Source organism: Lycorma delicatula, chromosome 3 (genome assembly GCF_047948215.1).
Source record: "Lycorma delicatula isolate Av1 chromosome 3, ASM4794821v1, whole genome shotgun sequence".
Taxonomy (NCBI): domain Eukaryota; kingdom Metazoa; phylum Arthropoda; class Insecta; order Hemiptera; family Fulgoridae; genus Lycorma; species Lycorma delicatula.
The window spans coordinates 63,293,485-63,315,839 of NC_134457.1; the positions used below are offsets into that span (position 1 = coordinate 63,293,485).

Consider the following 22,355-nt stretch of genomic DNA (forward strand, 5'->3'; position numbering starts at 1 on the left):
CTTTTTTTCACTACTAACACTACATCGGACTATCTACGGGATAATACGTAAGCATAATAAGTTTTCCTTTTTATACCATTTTAAATGATTATTAAATTTTATTTACCTGAAATTTCACCAGTCACTATTAAAAAAAAATTCAATATGTCAGTCTGCTGTAAATGGGCTCTTTACCAAACAACGAATAAAATATATTTTTCCTGGTTAAGTTTATTTATTTATTTTTATCACAATCTGTTTATCTACAATCAAGAAGGTTACAAGAAGGAACCATAAGTAAATCGAATTACAATAAGCGCTTTATGAAGGGTTCCAATGAGTTCCCTCAATAAAATATACATACACAAGACAATAATTCAAATGTGATATAGATTCAAGATAATGTATAAATACATAAGACAGTAGATCATTTGTATAAATCGACTTAAACAGATCCACTTCGTAAATAATACAAAAGTCCTTAAAACCCAAACAAAAACAAAGAATCAAATAATATTAAAATACAAAGGAAAGAGAAACAAAACAATAACACATTGATTATTAAGGAATGTAAGTTCATCGCTTAAGGAATTTCGTCCTAGTACAAGACTTGCTCAGACTCTGGAGGTCCTGCACGTGAAGGCGGGCATCCTCACTGTTGTCTAGGAGGTTCAGCGCTACATAATTCATAAGACTAGCTATTGTTTGTAATGTAAGCCGAACCGCTTGATTTTCTACCTGACATAAGGCAATTTCCGACAGTTATGAGTTTCTTCGTTCCGTGCAAACCTGTGTAATGATTCTCATCAACTTATTCTGAAAGTGTTATATCTCAATGATGCTCATGCTTATCGTATCCAATAGTTGTATACCATACGCCTAAACAGGTTTCAGAACGACTTTGAATATTAAAAGTTTGTTGGCCAACGAAAATTGTTAATTCCTTCTTAGTAACCAATAAAACTCCTTAAACGTGATGTTTAGCTGTTTTCTCTTTTCTTTCACATGGTTCATCTAGGCCAAGTAACGATCAAGATGGAGCCTGAGGTACCATACTAGATCAGAATGCGGGATGAAAACGCCGTTTAGATTGACCGGGAGACAGTCACCCCTCCTTAACGCAAACGTGACATTACTCGATCTATTGTGATTTACTTTTATTTTTCACTTTACTAGACACTCGCCGATCAGATCTAACGCTGATTGAAGCTTCCCGAGGCCAAACGAGGATCTTAATCAATAGTCAGGATCGCCGTTTCATCAGCAAATGAGGCGATGGTTACATAGTATGGAACCGGAAGGTCCGCAGTGAAAATTGAATATAGAACTGGTCCCAAAACAGAGTCCTAAGGAATCCCCAATCTAATGTCAAAGGATACAGATAACTCGTTCTTGTACTTGAACTGGGAAAAAACGCTTATCGAGGTAGTTTCGCCAGACTAAATAGAAAGGTTATGGAAGACTGGATTTTACCTCACGGAGAAGTCCAGGCAGCTAGGCCTTCTCAATTGCTGATTAATCAAGAAGGGCGACGAGTAGAACCTCTTTTCTTCCAGGCACTTGGTGATGATATTCATTGCCCTGTGCTCTGTTAACCGGTAGAATTTCCACTTCTGAAACGAAATTGATGATCTGGAATAATATTTTTTATTTGCTCTAAGGTTGGCCACAGTCTTCTAAGAAACAGTTTCTCAAACAACTTCGACAGAATCGGTAAAAACTTATTGGTCTGTAGGAAGACAAGTCGTGTGCAGGTTTACGTGGTTCCGGAATCATCCACTACTTGAGACACCTTCCACTATGATTGGAAATACAATGTTCAAAGGATGCCATTCAAAAATTGTGCAATGTACTTCATGGCCTTGGGTGGGCGCATAAATAGCATTTTTGTGCAATCAAGTCAAAGCCTGGAGCCTTCTTTGAGCGTTCCCCTTGCTTGACTACTTTTAACACCTATGTCGTTGAAAAAGGCCTAATTGGAATGCTTAGAAGCATTGGGACTCCATAAAGTAAATTATTTCCTCTTCGTTAGCAACCACCCCATCATATGGGAGAAATGTCTTACGCAGATGCGCAGAAAATAGCTTGGCTTTATGCACATAGCTTCTATCCCCAACCCATCAAACGCCTATCTCTATCCAAGTGGGAAGGTTTTTCAAGATGTCTTTGGAAGTTTTATTCCTAATGGTCTTCAGCAGTCTTTTTATCCTGCATGTAGCCCTGTTGAGCAAAGTTTAATCCCAGGCCTCCTGTAGTATTGCCACATCCAAGTTGCTTTTTTTTAGTAATCAGTCTATCACCTGTCTTGGTTGGTCTATGCCTCCCTTTCCCTCATATAGATGTTTTCACCTTTTTCACCATTTACAGCTGTAGATCGTCTGGGTCCTTTCTCCATGACCGAAGAAAAATAGTATGTTGCGTAATCGATATTATCAGAATATGATAATGGAACAAGTACGACAGCCTCTTCAATCCAGGTTCATTATAAGTCCCAATTTTGTCCTGTTGTAAAGAAGAGGAGACTTCTCTTTCTTATCGTGATTATTCTTAATCAAGGTGTATAGAGAGGATATGCCTGAAATGATGTAGAAGTTTAGCAAGTCCGGTATCTGCGTGGGATCTGATGACCAATATGTAGGATGCAACCATGAGATCGCATTGAAGTGAAAGCGGACAATACAACGCTTCAATGTTCTTCCACCAGTGACTGCATGTCCAGAGCCCCAGAGAGGATGTTTAGCGTTCCATTCCCGCTGCGATAAATCTGGAACCTAGGGTTGCAAAGTACTCCAAGAATAATTAATTCAATCGTAATCGCGTGGCGAGGAAGACAGTATATAACAGACAATGTAATAGGTTCCATCCAGTCCAGGATTTCCATCGAGGTTGCGTGAATTTGATTCTTGCTGAATCCAGGGGGGAGAGTAATGTCATAAGAAACTTTTTATAAGAACCGCAGTACCTCCACAAGCCCAACCATCTGGATGATTTGTAGTGTATTCAGAGTATCCTCAAAGCCGAAGATAACTCCGATCATTTAAGTGTGTCTCTGAGATAAGGATGATATCCAAGGATTCGGTGAAGACCATAGCCTCTAACTGCTCTCGCCGATTAGTTAGGCGTATTGATGGCAGTCATTAGTTATACTATTTTTATAACTATATAATATAATATAATAATAATAGTTATAATATATAATTATAATATAATAGTTATGTTATTAGTTAGGTTTGAAATCTAGCCATCAGCAGATTTTGATAATCACTAGAATGAGAAAGCCTATTAGGCTGCCTGTTTGTTGGTCAAGAAGGTTTATGTTGGATGAAAGCTTCTCCAGTTATTTTCAGAATTCCCATAGTTACGCCCAACCGCGGCAGCATATAATCGGGGGGAAATTATTGGAACGAGTACCAAAGTTCCTGGCCGCTCTTTGTCCTAGTGCGGGGAAATTGGCACTTCTGAATAAAAGCAAGATTATTGTCGGACCATAGACTCGAACCAAGCACTATTCTGAGAAGCACGATGCGCCCTTTTTTTTGTTTCCTTTCTAGGATTTCTCTGAACACTGCAACCTTTGTAGTTGGCTAGGTGGTCCGTCTGACAGAGTACACTAATGGCGGGAATGCTTTTGTCCATCCCTGGGCAATCAATACACTTGAAACAACAGAACGGTTGCATGCAATTGTTCTTTTTATGGCTGTACTTGCTGGCAACGCATGCATTTTACCAGACCGGCAAGCTTTCTCGATGTTTCAACAGTAACACTGCAGTTAGCGATGTATTTTTAAGCTAAAAGTATCTCTATTATTCTCTTGAGGTTTGAGGTTCATAAAGAACATTGATATCAGAACACTTGTTGCGCCATGACGGACATGCATAATGCTTCGCCCTCTATTCCCACGTCCTTCAATTTCCTCCTTGACTTTGTCCACCGGAATTGAGTAGTGTAAATTCCTGATCACCACCCGAAAAGCCCTTTTATTCTTCTTAGTGAATGTATTTTCAATTAGTTTTTGCTCATAAACCAAGTCTACAATTTTCTTGAATAACCCAACGCTCTTTGAGAAAACACAAAGTTGTTATCTAAATTTTATTTAAAAAAAATAGAAAGTTATCTTCTTGTGAAGAAATCAGTTTGATTTAGCGAGAGATGAGAGTTGAAAATACAATTTTAGATTATAGTAAATTAAAGTAGTTTTTGTTGAAAGACAAGGCTTTAAAAACTTTTGGAAAAAAATTGTAATAAGCCACTAATTAAAGTAAGTTTTTTTAAGTAGCAGTAAATTCTTTTATGTTTCAATAAAAGTTCATAGTTTTAATTTTTAAAAAGATTAAAAATTCAGGAAAAAGATGTACCTTTTCGACAAACATTAGATAGTGATTTCCGTTACCTCTGGAAACAGTACTTATTATATTTTTAGTGCAATAAGATTATTTGGCAATGGCTAACTTTTCCACATTCAGTTAGAATCGAAAATTTCATTTGTAATCTATTTTAATTTTCATGTAAAATTTCATTGTAAAGCTCAAATAGTTAAATTAAATCAGAATTAGCGATGTCTACGTTAATAGAACTACAACTGTGATTTCAGTTCCTATTTATTTACTCTCCATAGATAGTAAAAATAAGATTTTTACAGAAGAATAAATTATGAGATTCAATAACTTCTTAAAACGGAAGAATAAAAATATATGCGAGTGCATTACTTATTTATTCTTCCTCTGGAACTTCAAGGCTACGTTCAATTACCGCAACCCTTTTTTTTTTAATATTAATAAATGAATTTTTTTTAACTCTGCAAAAAAATGTCAAACTGACCTCGAATTTTTCGTATTCAAATTTGTCTCATAGATTCAATCAGGGTTTTATTTTGAAACTGGGTGTGGTCAGTTGATTATTTCAATATAATATTATTCTTTTAATAGATCTTAAAGTAATTTGTTGATTTTCATCAGATGGCGATCATTGTATATCCGTGAACGTCGATGGGCAAAAATGCAATTTGATACTACCGTAATGAAATTTCAATTTTGTAAAAGAGTAAAAAAAGTGTGTTTAAAATAATAAAGCTGTACTACATGATTTTCACATATACTACATTTGTTAATGTAAACCACGTTTTTCTAAGTTTTGCTAAGGATTAAAAATTTTAAACAAAATGAATAAAGAAAAAATAGAAGTTCTACTGTATTTTTTGAAAAGGATTTTTTTAAGGATTGACTGAAACATTAGAACTAATTTTTAAACTTTTAATGTAACTATATGCAACTGAAAGGAAAAATAAATGTTTTCGCCGAGAAATGAATATTTAATTTAATTTTAGGAACAATTAATCTCATGACGGCATGTCTGTTTAGCGCTTGCCTGCTTACTCATGCGAAAGAGTGAAGAAAAGCGAAAAAACTTTGCACAAGAAACGTAAAGGACGCCGCATCTCTTTTAACAATTTTAATTAATAACTGCCATGTAAATTGCCCTTCTCACTTCCTGCTATAACTATTCAATTTTTTCTCTTTTAGCTAAGTATAACCCTTTGTTTTTACAGTAAAATATTGCACAATGAATTTTAGAACATTTACTGATTATTTAGTGATATTAACTAATTTCTTACCTGAAATTTTTAATACAAAATGTCAAGTTTTACATCCAATATAGAATATTAAAAAAAAAAAATACATTTATTCCCAGAAATAATTCCTTCCATAACTTTTACATTTCATAAAATTTTGTAAGGCAAGAGCTTTGCATATTATGTATATTTCATACGAAAGCTACCTATTGTAATGGGTATCATGATTCGACTTCGGGAAATTTCGACATATTTTCGCGCTTCACATTCTCCAGACTCCAAACCCACCGCCAGTTCAAAAATGTATATGTATATTTATAAATATATATCTCACTTTCTTGTGGACACGATAACTGCCGTAATTTGCGACAATCACTTTCAAATTGATACATAAAATATAACGACCAAAATTTCGGTCGAGTTCGTTAATGAACAAAATCGGACCATAGGGTTGGAAATGGGAGGCTTTTTCGCATAAAAAACAAAATATTGCTATAACTTTCTTATTAAGTTTTATATATATATTTAAATTCCTGCTATTCTTTGAATAAGGGCCTAAAACTTATCTAAGTAAAGTTTTTCGATATCACCAACCATTGACCCAGGGAGTGGAAAAAATGATGTTTTGAAGACAAAAAATCATACCTTTCTTAATAGACACAGTATCGAATCGGTTTAAAGTGGTCGTTAGTCCTCTAAACATTACCTGAAATTTTTGTCTGAAACAATTTTTGATATGACCAACCCTTACGGCAAGGAATGACCAAAGTTTTGCTGAAATTGTAAGAAGATGAGGCTTGTCGAATGCTAAACATGTGAAACATTTTTTCACCTGCAACCATTGTCGTATTGAGTAAATTTTTAATTTTTCTTAAATTTAAGGTGGAATTCATTTTTATCCCCTACTTAGCACCCGTGAAATCTACTTCCGCCTTCCGGCATGACGAAAGGAATTTTTTTTCTTATCATTGATTCGACTTATTTTTCGGCTAATAGAAGTGAATATTTTGATTTAATTTTACGTTATTTCATAACACAGCATCCGAGAAGATGCATTTCGTACAATTACGAAGTATGAAAGTTTACGACGTGCTAATAAAATAACACTTTTAACTTATCAGGAAAAATATTACTTATATAATCGCTCGTACTTTTTTCTAGGTTAGAAATCCAGGTATAAGAAAGTAGTATGAAGTATTTAATACACTTATTATATAAAATTTTCTAACAGCACAAAAAAGAGTTAAAATTTCACGTAATAGCATAAGAAATCAACATTTTTTCTTTCAATAAAATAAAACTGTGAGTGGTATTCTACCGTTTTTTTTTTTTTTTTTTTTTACCTTAGATCTTGTTCCATTTGCTTCCTGAGAACAAAACACGTGACGTAATTTGGTTCCTCCACCACAAGTGACAGTACATCTTCCCCATTCTTCTGTGATCCATCTGAATAAAAAGTAAAAAATTATCATTAACGGAATTCAGATAATTTCGTTAGCTAATTTAAAGGATACATGTAAAATTGGTAATATCAACAAATTAACAGGATACTACATGGCTTAAAATAATTAATACAAGAGTACGTAAGTGAATACGACATTCAGCCAATGAATTTCACAAAAAATTAATTATTTCATAATGACGATAAAGGATACGTAAAAAGAAAATAAGGAAGAATTTAAGGGCATAACATTAAGTATAATAGTTGAAGTAAAAAATAGTAATACGTACTTGTATTATAAAAAAATTAGTTTGGTAGAAATTGGAATATTGAAGAAATTAAACCTTTCAAATTAACATAGTCCGTAATACAAGCCAGATGTTCAGTCGTATTATTAAACTAGATAAATAAATAAAAACAAAAAATCAGCTAGTAAATTTGTTTACAAACACATTAAAATGTTTCTTGTTTCCCGAGCCGTTTAATTATTTTTTTCAATAAGTCCTCTAAAATTAAAGAAATAGTTTTCAAACAACAGGATTTCTTGTCTATTTCGAACGGGTTAGAAGAATCTGGACGATGTAAAAGCAATGAAGACCAATATACTTTTTATCAGAATAAATAACAAAAGACTAAAAAAGTCTATAAATATATTTGGTGTATAGGTTCTATTTTAAAGAAAATAATATATCCTGATGATTTTTACTATTCTACTAAGTAGTTATATATTTATTTTTAACAAAGTACGACAATAAAATTTGTAATGAATTTACTATAAAATTTTTTTTATGAATTAAAATATTATAATAAAATGTAAAATTAAATAAAAACAAGAAATGAAAAAACAAGAAAAAAGGAAACTTCTCAAGAAAAACAAAAAGAAGTATTTTATGTTTTTAAACAATATTTCTGTGACTATTAACGAGTTATTGAATTGGTACTATTTTAGTATTATTGAAAGTTGAACGATAAGTTATGGTGAAAGTCGACACTGATCACTGTTCCTTGTGATGCCCATTTATCACACAATTAATTTTAGCCGCAATTCTATCTTGATAGTATCTAGGAGATTGATTCCACCGATTTGATCAATTCATATGATATTCTGAAAATCTCCAACTATCCAGGACAGTTTTCTTGACTCGGTGCTTGTAAGTAGCTTTATCCCTAAAAGCTGCTTAGAATGAAATTATTCTCATTCGTGTGATGAAAATAGTTTTCATAATTAAAATATGATATTTATTCATGCATTTAGCTTATTAAATCTATCGATATCCAGAACTAGGCGTGAAGAGAGAAGGAAGGAGAAAAAGGTTGTGCTATGATTTATGCTGTGACTACTGTGAGTTTGAGAATTACAGTTCGCCACGTTTTTACTCGTTTTCGATTTTCAATTTTGGATCATATGGAATAATAGATATAAGAAATCTTTGGGTCCTATCAAGTGTATGGAAAAATAAAAAACTGCAATCTGAAGATAAAGAATGTCTGCATGATAATAAGACCTTAGATGTTGATGGAGTTATATTGCATCTGGAATATTACTTGTTTTATTAAACATTTTATATGATTTTAAGCAGAGTTTTTTTGTATGTTGTGCGGTTGGTTGATTGTATTTGTTTTTGATAGAATTCCATGTATACACAATTTTTAAGAATTAAAAGTTTAGTTATTCAAAAGAAGAAGTAATCAAGTCAAGTTTTGCATTATTTCTGGACTTAAATTAACTGTAGAATCTTTATGTTTGATTACATTAATACCAGTGCAAGAATAAACTTACTATTATATTATTCTGAATGATGATTTAACAATACGTCATACTAGAATAAATAATAAAGGAGGAATAAAAAATTGGAGTTATGTGTATTTGCTTTTTGTATGTCCTTATCCAAATAATAGTAATTCGTAAAACCCAGTAAATTGGTAAAATGTGTGTACATAATATGAGTATATTCATTAATATCTCGTTCATCCCTTGGAGTCCCAACTGTCCCTAAGCTCATATACATATTGTTTTACCATACAGTCTACGTTTCAATTTACATAAACGTACATGCAAGTAATCAGTTCGTAGTGTACCTGTGTGTAAACATACTCGTTTGCGGTTAAAAGTTCATTTTAATATTTTTTAAAACAGATTACTATTTTTTATTTAAATAGATTTGTTTTAACTGAACGTGAAATATGTTACTATCTTTTGTTTTCATTAAGAATAAAACTTATTTAAGTAGATAAATGTTACTATTATTTTATTATATACAAAAAATAAAATAATGAAGAATTCGAAGTATAATCTAATTATCAGTTTTAGTTAATAATTGGCGTTAGTCCCTTGCTTCACAATCTTCTCTGTTTTTCTCACGCGTATAAAAATATTTTGGAGTAACTCATAACCAATGATGAAATTTTATTCTACGCTTGGAATAAATGAAAGAATTACTGATAAGAACTTTGTAGAATTGCTCTTTTCAAAAAAAAAAAAAAAAATCATATAGACTTTATCTAAAAAGTAACAGTAGTAGTCTATAAGAAGAAAGTATACACTATATTGTAATAAATGCACGAAACTTTTAAAAATTTTCTTCTCATTCTTTTATGGTTTTGATCGTATTTTTGGGTAAATGAATTTTCATTATAACTTAATTTCAACGTTACAGGTAAGGAGGTTCTGTACGTAGATTATGGTCTTTCCAATTCAACAGTTGTTGGTTCAGACGATTTTAAGTTTAATTTATTAAGTATCGGTCTATGTGATTCCTATATATAGTCCACGAACAGTAATCTGAGAGTCTATTTTTGTATTTTGAAAATTTGTTCTGACAAAATTTGAGAGTGCGTCATGAATTAATGTTACATAATAATGAGAACTGATGAGTGATAAAAGGGCAAAGAATGGCATTTTTTCCCTCAAACAGTGAATTTTAGTATCCGCTGCTGAATTTAAGGGACAAATTTTAAGTCAGTCATAAAAAAGACACTTTCTCCAAAAATCCTAATAAGGATTTCTAAATACGTAATAAATTTTTCTCTTTCCGATATAGGGATTGCAGCAGTAAGATTTTTCATTATTTATTTTCATCTTGCTTTAACAAGGAATAATGAAAAAAAAAAACTCACGTAGGAATTTTTAATAAAACGAAAAAGACTTTAAGGCCCTCCTAAAATACCTCCTCCACTTCTTTACACGTATGGGGTAGACTAATACTTTCAGCTGATTGATTTTCTTTTGAATAAATTTTTAGTTGAATAACTTTAATCATATTACCAGATCGATTATTATGCACTTAATATTTATGTATGGAGTTTATTATAGTGTAAAGAATAAAATTTTCATTCTGCTGAATAAATATATGTAATAAAAAAATGGGTACTTATGTATTAGTCCGTCGACTATAACCATAATGATCCCGTAACTTTGAAAGTATTTCAAAGTTACGGGATCATACACATATTTTACATATTTAAAATATCAGCATTATTGCTTATAATTATAGATATAAATTAACCAAACTTAACCTACGCTCGCTTCGCTCACTAATCTCGACTAATTAACAGTAATGTTTTTATTACTTAAATAATAAATAATTAGCTAGGTGGGATGTGTCCACGAAAGGGAGGTGGACGCATCGTTTTTTCACGCACATTGAGCCGTGGGTCGGGAGGAAGTTTGGCGAACTGGGATTCCGGTTGACACAATTCCTGACCGGCCATGGAGTTACTTCATACCTGTGTGGAGGAAGAAGAGCTGAAGACCCCTTCTGCCCCTACTGTCGGGACAGGCACGCCGGAGCACGTGATATTCCAGTGCCCGTGGTGGGACGAGGAACGCCGCGACTGTACTGCCGTAACTGGGCATCTCGAGTAGAGACCATTGTTGGAACGATTGTGCTGCCCGGTGGACTTCGATTTCGTCGTCGTCGAAGTCCACCGGGCAGCACAATCTTATGACGAGTTTTGTGTCCGGAATACTTCGAATGAAATATCGGGATGCGAGGGGGTGAGGGACAGCTCCGTACGGAGCTGCCATTCACCCGTGCTTGCATGGGTGAACGGTGGTGATGAAGTGCGGAGACTCTCGAGCCCCTGAGCTAAAAGACTGAGTCCCGGCGGAGCCGTCCCTTCGGGGGTGTTCCCGTTAAAGACGAGCACAAAGGACCGAGTTCTGGTTGCTGGGTGATGGTGGCCGGGAACGGCATAGCCGGCGTTTCCCTCACCTGGCGGCTAAAGGCGAAGGCACCTCCCGGAACCGCTGTCATGCTTAATTGAAGGTCTGGTTCTGGGAGACAGGGTAAACAAAAAAAAAATTGGAATAATTACTGAATTTATTATTTAAATACTCAAAACATTACTGCGTTAATTAGTCAAGGTGTGCAAGCGAAGCGAGTGTAGGTTAAGTTTGGTTAAATTACATTTATAAAATAAATAAATATAAATGGTTATAAAAATTGTTATACAACGGTTATATGGGGTGATATTAACACTAACCCAAAAGTCTGTAATTTATTGGTCGACGGGCTAATACGTAAGAACCAAAAAATGTTTGTTATAGGTATGTTGAAAAGAACGTGTTACTTATTATTACAGTGGTTTTTAACTCCACTAATGATCCGTAAACTCTTAAGTAATGTTTTGAAATGTCAGTTTTCATGCCTGTTGATGTTTTGAAAACGTTTTAAAATAATAATCGTTAAAAATCCACCTACACCTCGGGTCGATCATAGAATTGTTATTATTCAGTTATTCAGGGAGGGTGAGAATAAAAATAAGGGAAAATCTCATTATTATAATGAAGCTGCTTACAGCCAACTCGTAACTTATCGAGTTAGGCCTATAATAAAAATATGATATCGTTTAATGTCGTTTTAGTGTTACCAAGGAAACACAATGTAAACTCAAGTTTCAATTCTGTTTTATCCCTTATTGCTACCATCCTTCATATACAAGTGTACTCCAGTATTATTATTAATGACCAACCACTTAAAGAATAAATTTACGTTCAACTACCCATTTCGGCTTGCTTGCCTCATAGTCGGGCATTGAAAAGGTTTTAATTTTAATATTTTTCGTTTTGAATTATTTTGTAATAATGACTGTAAGAACCAAGACTAAAATAATACAAACTATTAATAAACGTGTTTGTTTCAAAATTTCTGATTGCCTTCTTAGAAAAAAATATCGAAAAATTATAAACGAAAAGAAAAAATACTTTGAAATATAAAATAAAAAATAAAAGAGGTGTAAACTTTGTAACAATCTTACGAACCGTAAAACTACTATAATACAATAACATAATTCCAATATTCCAGTTAACAAACAGTATGAATTGTGATGCTTCGTTATTTTTTATTTTTTTTTTTTTGAGTGCATAATTTCTTAATGTAAATTGTATATTCTCCGCGTTATTGTGCATTCTAAAGCTCAAATAAACACCGTGTGCCAATTTATCTGGCATCCAGCTGGTCCTGATGTGCTCTCACCTGAGGAAATTTTTAAGGACCATACTTTGATCCAGACAAATGGTTTTTAACGTAATTTTATGGTTTAGTACATTTTATAAGCTAATATATTTAGTCGCCATTTTAGAAATTGGTGGTATTTAATAATTCAAAACTTTGAGAACAGCTTTTTGATAATTACTCTTAGACAAAAAAAGAATTTTATATGAATAAAAAACAAGACTGTAATAATTAAGATAATATTTTTTGATTATTTTTGAACGAATCATGTTATACAAATTAAAAAAAAAATACTTTTCACCAAACTTTAATATTTATGGTTTTAGTGAGTTGAATGTAAAATAGTAGTTGTTTATTGCTTATAGGTTTCCCAAGAAACAAAATTTAATCTGCAAATTGATTTCACTTAACAGAATTTAATTTTCAAATTGATTTGATTTATTCATTACAAGCGGAGTTTCTCTGTAAACCAAATAATGCAGATGGTTTAAGGCATGACTATAAATATTATTTAATATTATGAAACAATATCAAATACTAAATAAAAACTATCAACAAAATTACTTGTTGAAAATAAAAAAAATGAAACTGGTATCACAAACTAATAAAAAAACATCTACGGGAGCTGTGTCGCCCACAAACCTTTTGAACGTAGAAACGTCACGTGTGATGGGATTGCTAACGTGCTATGAAAGTACGTAAATGATAAAAGATTTAGTACAAGATTTTATTAACAATATTATACAAGTTAGACAGTTGGTTCAAGCAAGAATTTTATTTACAACGGATCTATGTTAAGAAATAGTATAAATAAGACAAGAGATCGATGCTCTGGCCTTGGACATTGGTAATTTTATGCTTTTGAATTTTCCATCATCTGTTCTTTCGTAGGCGTTTGCGATACTTTTAAACACGCTTAACACTATTATTATACTGCAATGTTTCGTCGAAACAAATAATTTTTAAAACTTTAATTACAATTATTTAGACCTTTTAACAATATTATCGCGACAGTAATAAACTACATAGATAATATTCGATGACGCAATTTTAACGACAATTTATTCACCGTTCTATAACGTCGAATTCTAAAAATATGTTAATTTTAGTACGCACCGAGCGGCGCAAATCGAGCCTACTTTTCTCTCCACTATCTTCGTGTTGACTGATGCAGTAGTGTTTTCATGGTGTGCAATTTAAAAAAATTTTGTTTCAATTTGTCAAATGGTAAGTCGTATAACATTGGATTTTTTGTCCTTTAGAAATATTGCTATTTCAAACGTTTCATGAAAACGTAACGCCCGATTTTCTGATCGGGGACCTACTGTCGACCTGAAAGACAAGAAGTATTCTATGTCAATAAAAATAGTGACGCGTTACCTTGAGTGGAAAGTGCTGCTATCAGTATAGCGGTTGACGATAATTAATCTTAATATTTTACAATTTTTATGTAGTTCAATGTCATGCTTGTAAGAGGAATATCATGTACTTATGAAGACGGAAAGTAATTTCCTTAAAAATCTACGATAAATATCTGACACACTGGAAATAATTAACTGAAATAAAATTTCAATAAAAACCTCTGTCAGTAGTTTTAATATATTTACAGGAATATCACGAAGTTCTCCCGGTACTTTCATAACCTATTCTACTGGTGAAAATAATGAAAAAATTATATATAAATATATGTCCTAAAATGCTTCGTTTGCGAGTAACGGCTAATGAAAGATTTCTGTGAGTCCTCATTTCACCGGAGTAGCTGAAATCCAAGCGAAATCTTTCACTAGTTGTAACTCGCAAACGAAGCATTTTAGGACCTGTGTTTATATGAACTCTTTCCATTATTTTCACCAGTAGAATAGGTTATGAAAGTCCCGGGAGAACTTCGTAATATACTCTGTACGACGTATGTATGTATGTGTGTGCACGCGCGCACGCGAGTATTTATTGCATACTGTAATGTTCTAATAAATACTGTTTAATTGAGCAGTTGAAAGCCCTTTGGGAATATTTAGAAATGGATCCTTAACCCACTCGTAACTTGCTATCAAGCTGTCGTCAGCTTTTAAAATTCTTTGCCGGCATGGCTAAATGATTTTCAATGTTTAGAAAAACAACTTTCACATGTTGTTCTTCAGGTAAGTTTTAACAAATTTATCCACATTTGGATAATCTATCCATCTCTAGATTTTTTGCTTTAAATCTGTTCTCCACAATTTCAATTTTCTACATAAAGCATTAATTTTATCGCTCGTATCCAAAATATGTCTATTTGGTTCTTGGAGTTGAAGATTCAAGGTATTTAATTTCTCGAATATGTCGACTAAGTAGCTCTATTCCATCACAAATAAACCACCTCGAAAATCTCGTCTTTCGGTCGGTTTTCCTCTTCTAGAAAAATGGTGATTTCATCTCTTAATTCATGCACGTTAAAAAAATTTCCGACGTGATAACCATCTTGCCTCGCAATAAAATAGAAACGCAGAATGTACTGCACCCATGTCTTTACAAAGTGCAGAAAAAATTCTTGATTTTAGGGGTCTCATTTTCGAACCGTCGTTAGCACAATATTCAGGCCAGGACTCATTTCTTTGGAAGCCAGAGCTTCTCTGTGGATCATGCAATGTATCCAGACACACTGTGATGATTTTTATTTCACAAGTATACTATGGAATCTTCCAAACAATGAACGAGCACCATCGGTGCATATTCCGAAGCAATTATTCCACTCTATGTTTGCCTCGTTTATAAAATCATTTAAGATATCAAATAATGCGAGTGTTGCTTTGAGTTCTATTGGTTTGCAGAAAAATAGTTCTTGTTTGTAATTAAGGTCGTAGCTTTAGCGTCAAAATACATTATTATTGTATACATTGTTATTGTATGAGAGTGGGGCGCAATGAAAATTATGATTGAAAATTGGGTCGCAAATACTGAAAGTTTCAAAAACGCTGGTTTAATATAATAAATAATCCGTGCTTATAAAAGCAATTCATTGTACAGTAAATTTAAGATTGAAATATGACCGTAGTGATAATCTATTGAATATACTCCTAATTCAGAAAAATATATTCCGCTAAGATTAATATAAAAGATCAGAAGTGAATGAATAAAGAAAAACGAATTGAATTTAAACACCAAATTGAATAGTTTAATTTCTTTCTTGCTTTATAATTTTCAAGATAAAAGAAAAATAATATCTAGGAATAAAAATAAAAGAACAATACTGAGCAAAAATAATATTGGAAAAAATTAGGATATTTGGATATCTGGTAGTACCCAGTGATAGTGTTGTCAAATTACATTTTAATGTTACTGAAAAGCTGGTTACTTTTTAAGATTTGTGTTTAAATCTCAGCAAGTATAATGTTAGATATGATTAATATAAAATTCAGTACAGAACTGGAAGCTTTGGTACCAAAGCTTCCATTTTGAATGTTTTGATAATTTTCTTAATTTTACATTTATTTTACTGGATGTAAGGTTGTTAATAATTTTAACATTTAAATATGAAAAAAAAAGATATAAAAATTCAAACCAGCAAAAAAAATAATATAGCAAACATCAATTTTTTATAATAATCTATCATTATAAATCAATAACTGAAAATTCCACTACCCCTGATTATTTATAGCTTTATAAACAATTTTCTAAATACTGTTAACTTTAAAAAAATTATGTATGTAGTAATTGCATTACCAGTTTCTAAAAGATAATATATGTATATTTTATTACATTTTTTAAATTTATTTTTGTTAATTAATCTTACTTACTTAGGCGGGCAACGGTGAGTGTTGCATTCCACAAGCTGAGCATCTGGTTGCTGTGAGGCGTTACAGAGTTGCGAATCGACTCCCGCTCCTGTCAGACGGTTTCTGCACACAACTGTCGACATTTTATATCCTAAATAAAATAGAATAAAATGTTAGATAATTTAACGCTCAGTAAGCGTACAGTTAAGGAATTTAGTTTAATTAACACTTTTTATTCTTTTTATTTCTTGTAATACTGAACTTTTAAATAAAATTTCAGACAAATACAAGTTCATTGAAATAAATCTTATTAAGTAAAATGTATTCAGTTAAGATTCAAATAAAAAAAAAAACAGAACAAAGACTTGAAAGAAGAAAAACAAATCCATTTGGTTAATTTCTCTCTTGTTTTTTAATTTTTAAGGTAGAAGAAAAATAATATCTAAACTCTTAAAAAATTTCCTTTTTTCCAAAATATGAGTAAAAAGCTTTTTTTTAACCATCTTGGTAAAATATGACTGTATCATTATAGAAAAAACTGATGTGGACACCACATCACTTCTTTGTACGCCTATTAAAATTACATATACACATTATTTGCTGCATTTCATTTAAACTTATTTCATTTGAAAGTGAGACAAGATCCTCCAATTCTTTAATATATTGGACGGTTACACAACTGCTAAAATATTAATTATTAAGATCAAATATTTATGCAATTATTAATTCAACAATCTTACCTAAAATATTAGGATAGAGTAAAAGTCCCTTGATTACTCTTTAAATAAATATATGTCTTATATTTATCTAATACTGTGTTTTTAAATTATTATGATGTAACCATCACAAAAATGAATACAAACGAATAATCAGTTAACCAAATAACCAAAATTGATAACCAAATTTGATTTGTACACCACATGACTTCCTTGCACGCCTATTAAGTTACAAATAGAAATTTTCTTAAAATGAAAAGTACATAAAATTTGATTTCATTAATAACTTCTGATATCTTTTTCATATTATTTTTTTATTATTATTGAATTATTATTTATTGTAAAAAAAAAAATATTTACAATCAGAGGTTAATGATTATTAATGCATTAATATATTTAAATTAAAAAAAAGTTAAAAAAAAGAAGACGAAGTTTGATTCGAACCGATGTCCCTTCACCGTATAAGATCAATTATTTCATTAATTAAAATTTCATTCGGCTTTCTGGAACCAATGAAAATAAGTATCAGTTATGATATATCGTTGAAAAGCTCTCAATGAGTGCTTATTACTACAGTTAAGAAAAAGTCCAAAATCAAATTTTTTATTACAGACGTCTAGCCGAATCTAGTCTAAGTGGATTTAGGGATGGTCAAAATGGATATTTCTGTTGAAATTTGAAAACCGAGATTTTTCGCCATCACAGTACTTCCTTTACTTCGTTCTAGGAAATAAAAAGTATTTCTTTTGTACTACTGGAAAATAAATAAAATTTTGTTACAAGTCATTTCATGTTACAGAATAATATGTTTGAAAATGATAATAGCTTGTATAATAATAAACTCATGTTTATATAATAATTGCTTGTATAATAATAAACACTGCCACAAGCCCGGGCCCGTCTCTCAAGAGGATGGGGTAATGTTGATGGAGAGGAGTATTAACCTCGTTAAAAAACGTGGATCCATCTGGCTCCGGATGGTATCACCCGGTGATAGAGCCCATAGGTGAAAACAGGTCAAGGGCCTGATTGGCGGAAGACAAGAATTTTTCAACGGCAGTAAGGGGGGAAGAACCTAGGGGAGTAAAAGCCGAAAAATAATCCTGCAAGCTTGAAGGCAGAAAGGTAGCAGCCCTACCATTAAGCTTTCCATACGCAACGCTCGTAACGCGGCCAGGGGAGACTACTGGTAAACTTAAGTTAAAAAAGTCGAACTGGAAATTTAGGAACTAAAAATTGGTAATGTATCCAATGCAATGTGGGAATATCTTAAAGAGTGGCAACCTGGAATTGTAGAGGATTGGCTTTAAAACAGAAAGAACTGGTGAGAGAGATAAGTGCACATAAGACTGATATAGCGATGATATCAGAGAAGAAGAAGAAGCTTCGTGGGAGTATGAACATAGGATTGTACAGTTTTACCTATAGTGGAATTCCAAAAGAGAGTAGAGCCATAGCGGAAGTGGCAGTTTTAGTAAATTATCACTAGAGCAGGAGGCTTAAGTCGTACGCTAGGCACAATGAAAGGATTATGAATTGCAGGTCCAAGATTAATAAGGAATATCTATCGGTGGTAGTGATTTATGCTTCACAGGAAGGACGGGAAGGTGTTTTAGAAGAGTTCTGTAGGGAATTGCAGCTAGTGATAGATACATTGAATAAGAATGATTACTTGTTGAAAGGAGGTGATCTAAATGGAAGAGCGGGGAACCAGCCAATTAGTGATATTGTGGGTCCATATGGTGAAACGTGTTTAAATAGAAATGGAAAGAGACTGCGAGATTTTGCAAGTTTTAACGGACTACGTTTAGAAAAAACATTTTTTAAACACAAAAAAATTCACAAATATACTTGGACTAGCAGAGGATACAAGTCACTTATTGATTATTTCCTGGCTAATGAAAGACAGTTAAAGTTATTTCATGATGTTAAAGTCTTTAGAGGAACAGATTTCGGCTCTGATCGTTATCTGGTGCGTGGTGAAGTAGCTTTGAGCCAGAAATGATTTAAGGCTAACCCGGAAAATTTAAATCTAGGACACAGGAGTGGAAGGAACATCTTCTGATAGATCACTCTATAAGATCTTTGTACCAAATCGTGTGCGGGCCCATCTCAAGGATAACAAATGTTTGGATGAAAACGATGTTGAAAAAGAATGGATTTAATAAACCAGTGGTTTTAATAAACCACTGAAATATAGAAATACTGGAATGGGCACTGCCTATGTCCAACGTGAGCGGAAAATGAGCGTGAGACAGATAGATTTAGAGGTGTAGTTGTCATTGTCGCACAGTGCAGCGCATGCGCATTGTACCTAACGTACCGTCCCTTCAGAAAGTGATTCCACAATACTTAATTGTATTGTTCACAATTTTAATAATTTTTATTTTTACAGTGAATGAAACATTTACTATCATGGCAACATGATTACGTGTATGTAAATACAGCACTTACTCATTGACTCTGTTTGTTTGTTTATGTTATAAAATAATCGTATTAAAAATATCCGTCAATAATTTTTATAAAATTTACTCTTAAATCACTATTTATTGGTTGCTTATTTAGAAGTTAATATTAAGTGATAAAATCTCATAATTCTATTTAATTAATAGAAAAATTTCAATGCTTATGAATATTAAATAAATGTTGAGTTAATCATTGTATCATATAAATGTTTTTATAAAAACTTTCTACAATAACTTGAATTATGAAAGATAACTTGTAATTTGTGATGAGAGAGATCGTCACAAACTTTTTGAACGGACTGTAGACAAAGAGAGGTATACCTCTAAATCAGCTATCTTTGTTAGCACGGTTTTCTAACGCTAGTGCCCATTCCAGTATTTCTATATTTAAGTGATTAAAACAGTAATTGAAGGATGGGAATTTGAAGCTTTGGGTACGAGGAATAAGTCTTTGAAGAAGAGATGGTTATACATCTGGAATGACAATCTTGAAAGGGAAATTAATAGGAAAAAACATTTGCACCTAAACTAGCTTTCAATACAATCAGAGATCGATAAAGAGCAATACCAAACTCAAGCAAGGAAGACGAAAATGTTATTGACGAAAACTAAACAGGAATTTTGGGATGGTTATGTTGCCAGCATAGAATATGATCTTTATGGTAGGCAGAGTAAGGCTTATAAGATTAAGAAACACTTCAATACAGATGTACGTGATTCGGCAGGAATTCAATCTGTTGATGTTGAAAAATGGTTGGAATATTGTCAGAAATCTGGCTAACGGACATAGAGATTCATCCAATTGATGATCCGTGGATGCTCATATCTGGCAAGACAATATAGACCTTAAGGAATTGCAACGGCTCTTGCTTGTAGTCATAATAAGAAAGCGCCAGAGACGGACAACTTGAATATGAAATTGTTTAAATATACACCATTGAAATTGCGCGCCCGGTTACCAAGTTTCTTTGACTTATGCTGGAAGAGAGGTAATGTAGAAGATCTTAGTAATTATACAGAAATAAGTTTGTTAAATTTTGGTTATAAGTTATTTTCCTGGATTTTGATTTATCGAATTAGATCCATTGTAGAGACTATGCTGCTGGAAGAACAAACTGGTTTTCGGAAGGGAGGTTCGTGCACGGATAATAGCTTTGTATTAGAACAGATTATAGGGAAGAGAAGAGAATTTAACTGCAGTACTTATACAGTATTTATCGATTATGAAAAGACTTCGATAGAGTATTGAGAGGTAAATTATGGCTGGAAGAGGAATTCCTGTACAAATTATTGAGATATTGATTTTATACCGGGACACAAGAGTAGCAGTTAGAATGCGAAATGGAAAGATTGAGTATAGGAAGGTGAACATGAGCGTAAGGCAAGGGTGTGGAATTTCAACTATATAGTTTGATATTTATTTAGATGACGCCATTAGAGAATGGAAAAATAGGTTAAGAATTTTAAAGATTGACGATGATATTTACCAGACTAATTTTATAATGACGCTTTTGTTTGCTGATGATCAAGTTATTATGTTTAACAGAGAAGATTATCTACAGCGTGCTTTGAATTGAATAAGATAGTAAAAGAATATAATTTTCATGTCTCGCCGGGTAAAACGGTTTCCATGGTCTTTTCTGGATTAAATCCGCTACGATGTAAGTTAGCAATGGAGAGTAAAATCACTGTCAAAGTGAATGACTTTAAATTTCTGGGTTGCAGTATCACCTTTTTTGGAAACGGATGTAAAATTAAGGTAGAAAAAATTAATAAACTGGGTGGTACTATTAGGAGAAAATTGCGTGACAGGGTGAGGAATGATACAATGATGAAACTTTATAAAAGCATAGCTGTTCCGGTGGGTTTGTATGGTAGTTATTAAACGAGGGTTTAATAAAAGCCGGTTACAGGCTGCTGAAATGCCTTTTCTTAGATCTGTTTAGGAATTATTCGAAGGGATAGAATAACAAATGACGAAGTGCGACAACAGCTGAAAATTTTCAACTTGAACGAAAAAATATTTAAAAATAGGAATAATTGGAAACAACATGTGGATCGAATGGATAATTTTCGTTTTCCCAAGAAGATAAGAAAGTACAGACCGGTGGGATACAGGAATATTGGAAGACCAAAGAAGAGATGGGAAGAAAATTGACTTTAAGTTCGTAACTGGTCGAAAGGCCTAAGGCTTGAAGTAGATGATGATGATGATGATGATGAATAATAAACTCGTTCATTATATACCTCGTTAATTTAAAAAAAAAAAATTGGTATAAAAGTGAAAAAACCATTTACAAAAGAGCAGAAAAACAGAAAATGGGCTATTGGAAATGAACTTAAGAAATGATAAAAATTTACTGACCTTCCAAAACCTGATTTCATAAATTAAAAAAAAAAAAAATGAGTAATTAAGCTTTATCAAATCTAGCTTCAAATTATTGTATTAAAATTAGATCCAAATAGATAACGTTTTCACTTAAAACATCTCGCCCTGGTTGATAAAAATCTCAAAATTATCCTTTCAATGAAAAATGCTTAAAAATTTAATTTCCTTTTACATAATATTATTAAGGAAACAAAAACTGCCATTCTTCAAGTACTGTACAATCTAGATGAAATTATACTAACAACAAGGACTTAACGCATACTTTTAGAGTGATAATGAACACAAAAAATGCATTACAGAATGATAATGAACTCTGACTTCCGTCGTAGCATCGCATCCTTTCATACACTATGTCCCGGGATTTGAATCTTAATTAGTTGCTGATTTTTCACACCTACGTTTCTGAAATACTAAAATAAATGCATACATATTAATTTTTTTCTGAACAGTTTCTACGCAGGCGTTATATCGTATGCAACTTACTTTCCAATATACTCCTTGAAGTCACGTGGGTGGGTAGAGCTAATTTTTGTATTAACTATAAACTGATACTGAAAACCACTTACATGTCTCTAAGATTGAAAAAA

General features: G+C 32.4%; 1 protein-coding gene across 1 annotated transcript in view; it reads right to left on the reverse strand.

Annotated features, from left to right (window-relative positions):
- nolo (ADAMTS-like no long nerve cord) overlaps positions 1-22,355 on the reverse strand; it is a 680,775-nt gene that overhangs the window by 162,423 nt on the left and 495,997 nt on the right. Inside the window, exons 6-7 of the mRNA XM_075359132.1 lie at positions 16,220-16,349; positions 6,893-6,995 (exon numbers count right to left, since the gene is read on the reverse strand). Of these exons, the coding sequence (XP_075215247.1) occupies positions 6,893-6,995; positions 16,220-16,349 (233 nt within the window). The remainder of the gene's footprint in view (positions 1-6,892; positions 6,996-16,219; positions 16,350-22,355) is intronic.